This window comes from Pteropus vampyrus, unplaced genomic scaffold (genome assembly GCF_000151845.1).
Source record: "Pteropus vampyrus isolate Shadow unplaced genomic scaffold, Pvam_2.0 Scaffold128, whole genome shotgun sequence".
NCBI classification, from domain to species: domain Eukaryota; kingdom Metazoa; phylum Chordata; class Mammalia; order Chiroptera; family Pteropodidae; genus Pteropus; species Pteropus vampyrus.
The window spans coordinates 3289040-3292474 of record NW_011888909.1 but is presented as its reverse complement, the minus strand read 5'-3'; the positions used below and the strand labels follow the sequence as shown (position 1 = coordinate 3292474).

At 46.0% G+C, this 3435-nt stretch overlaps 1 protein-coding gene across 1 annotated transcript in view; it reads right to left on the bottom strand.

The window, feature by feature from the left end:
• GALNT17 (polypeptide N-acetylgalactosaminyltransferase 17) overlaps nt 1-3435 on the bottom strand; it is a 427244-nt gene that overhangs the window by 241156 nt on the left and 182653 nt on the right. Inside the window, exon 3 of the mRNA XM_011366965.1 lies at nt 3203-3369. Coding sequence (XP_011365267.1) covers nt 3203-3369 — 167 coding nt within the window. The remainder of the gene's footprint in view (nt 1-3202; nt 3370-3435) is intronic.

The window sequence follows — 3435 nt, the reverse complement described above, 5'->3', positions numbered from 1 at the left end:
TTTTTTCCTGAGAAAGCCTCTTTTATCTTGAATGGACTTGATAACACATGGAAGTGTGAGACTATTGTTCCTACCTGAGCCAGTCTCAGTCAGCCTAAAATGTCTTTACCCTATTAAAATAATGTTCTCAGAGCTTTAAATAAAAAGGGAAATGTCATGTCATGCTTCACAATTTAGGGGTAAAATATAAATATTGTTTTTACTAAAGGATATTAACTATGTAAAATGAGCATTAAAAAGAGGGTGAGAACATAGGCAAATGAGCAGTTGCTTCTGGGTAGTCTCTGAAGTATTTGTTTTTTTCCAGTTATATGTGTTTTTTGACACATTCAAATTTCCTACAAAGAGCATGCATTACTTTTAAGATCAGAAAAAATAGTAAAGCTGGAAAAAATGTTTTATTCAAACTCGAAACAGAAGATAAGCAGGGATAAAAATATTAATGCTAGACAAAGTGAATGCAAGGCAAGGGGGGAAAAGGTATATTTTGAAGATAAAGGGAGTATTACATAATGGTAACAACCACTGCTAATAATGAAGCCATGCAGATACAAATCTCTGTTGCCAAAGAAACTGACAACAAGATACAGAAATCAAGCATTATTAGGGACATAGTAAGGAACAGTCATTGTAAAGGTGTTAAAACACTATTATCAAAAAGACTTAAGAAGATAAACTCAGTCTCTCTAAGTACACAAAATTGATGTCACGCAAGAATTCAATTTCATGATTACAGTGTAGGGGTCTATAGAACATTTGCAAAACTCAATAATACTAGTCACAAAGAAAATCTCAATAAAAAAAATTTAAAATTTCTCCTCCCATTAAAGAGAAGACACTTCTGGCCTGAAGAAAATATAGGGCTAGAACCAAAGAAAAAAAGAGAGAGAAATGTCATTAATATAGTCCACTCTTGGTCCCCTAGGTGTTTGGGGGTACAGGGAAGGATGAATGGGAATGAACTTTATGGTCAGATTGAACCAATACCTCTTCCTGCTTTTTCTCACCCACTCGACCTCTTCATTTTAACCTAAAGTGTGAACCATTAAAATGGTACTTAACTCAGTGGTTTTCAAAGTGTGCTACCTGCAGAATCAGCATCACCCAGGAGTTTTTGAGAAATGCAAATCCTCAGCCCTACCCCAGCCTTTCTGAGGCTGAAATTTATCCAGGAGGTTCCCATGTAAAAGCATCTGATGCTAAAGGCCTATAAACATTCAGGATCCCTCATCCCTTGAGCAGGTTGACTCCTAGGGGTGGGTTTTACACTGGATCTCTGAGTCCCCATTGGGATGAAGCTCTCACTGCCCACAGAAGCAATCTGTATGACACTCCCTTTGGGGGATGCCTTTCCTTCCCAGGCCTATGTCCCCTGCTCCCCTTTCCACCTCCCAAATAAACTAATGCACTCGAATCTTTGTCTCAGGGTATTTCTGGGGGTACCGAGTGCTAAGACCTCTACCAGAGACCCCTGCTCTCATGGAGCTTGAGTTTTGGTTGAGACTGGCTTGGCCTTTCAATCTTCTCTCTCTGGCTGGGCTCTGCGGAGATTTCCTTGGGAGAAGGAGCCCCACCGGCAGTGAGCCTTCACCCCAGTTCAGTACAGCACTGACTGTTTACTCTCGCAGCACCTCTGGCCATTCTGCCAATAGCTCCTTGCCCTTCCCCAGCCCTGCCCACCTTCATTGCTCCCTCCTTCCTGGGTGAGACCTACCAAAGGTCAACTACCAGCTAGACTCTGGGAGCAAAATCCTGCCCCGAACCTGTAGTGCAGAAGTGCGAACCACAGTGATATCATGTGCTACAGCTGGACACAGGGTGCAGAGGCAGCACAGAGCACGGCCTTCGGATGTCAGCAGTCTTCTCCATGGATATGACCCATATGGGAAACCTGGGGAACGAGTGAGACTTAGCCGGCATGTGCGGGGGTGGGACTGGGGGAGTGTGTAGCTGGGGCCCCCTGCAGGGTTCTGGAAGTACTGCTGAAGCAAGAGGTCTGCAGGGAGCACACGGAGAGGCGGCAGAGGGGGCGCTGTGAGCCAGTCAGGGAGACGACTTAGCGAGTTCGACCACAGAAAGAAGACTCTCAGTGTCAGTTTTAGAAGAATCTGTAGATAATGAAATGGCCAGAGGTAAAGGAGAAAACTAGGGATGTGAAAAATTCGGCAGATGAATTTTTCATCTGTCCTCAAAACCTGGAGGAGCGGCACGCTGAGTGGCCTTTTGCGGAGTCCAGGTGCACTCAAGTCCTTCTCTTATGACTGTAATGCCGGCTCAGAAGGGGCAGGGGGACTTCAGCTTTTGGGTCAATGAAACGTGACAGGCTCATCCAGAGCTCCTGAAGATAGTCAGGTTTCAAACAGGACCTGTGGCCTGTCCTGCCTCCTCCTAGCTCCCTTTTGACCAGGAACGCACACAGGTTGATCCTTCTCACTCAGCATGCTGAGCAAGGGGTTCAGCCTGCCCCTTAATCTTTCAGCTGCTCAGAAGATAAGCCTGCTTGGCCTTAATCATGCACACGCGCTGGCTTTCTTTTCTGTCATCAGCTTGCAGGCGTTTCTCCTTGCCCCGAGCGCAGAGAATTTTGTAGGCGCTGAGCCAACACAAAGGCTCAATTAGCCAAACCACGTCCTCCAGCAGCTCGACACCAGGCTTTCATCTTCAAGGACCTCAAAGGGTTTTGGTCATTGCTGTCTAATATTTGCTTGTTTTATAGGTTTTAATTGAGCCACCATTCCTAACAGAGCTAACCTCCAAAAGGCCTGGAAACACTGCTCATTTCCACCTAAGTCATTGTAGGCATGGTAGCCTAGAGGCAGATTCTGCTATAAGATGAGCAGCGTCCATCATAGGACAGAATTGCACTTTTTCTTTTGCCTCTCAGAAAAAGATGACAGAGATGGGGTTGGGGGTGGGAGGATGGAGGAATTAAGCCTTTCGATGTCACCTCTTTTAGGTAATAGAAAGAGGGAAAAACAGTCTAGATACAGAACCAGCAATTTATTCTTAAGTGCCCTAGAGGACTCGGAGACTAACAAGCTAGTGTTTGCCTAGATGTCTCCCATTCCCCAGATATGCTCCAGGAACAGGAGACAAAGACACAGGGCTTGCGTTGGAATGAAAGTGGCATTTCCCCCTTGCTGATATTGTGTGCTTGCATCTTCCTCCCCAAGAAAATCATGCAGGTCGGCCACCCCCATACCTTCATCGCTGTTGTCATCCACTAGGATGATTTCCTTCAGCAGGTGTGTCGGCGTATGGTTGACAGCACTGTGGACCGACCGCAGGATCACCGACAGGGCCTCGTTCACAAAGATAAATATGATGGATATCTGGGGCAGCTCCTTGGCATACTTCAGCTCCTTACACCTGGGGAAGAGAGAGGAGGAGAGTGGAGTCAGAGGAAGGAGGAAGGCACAGGACCGTGGCTGGACA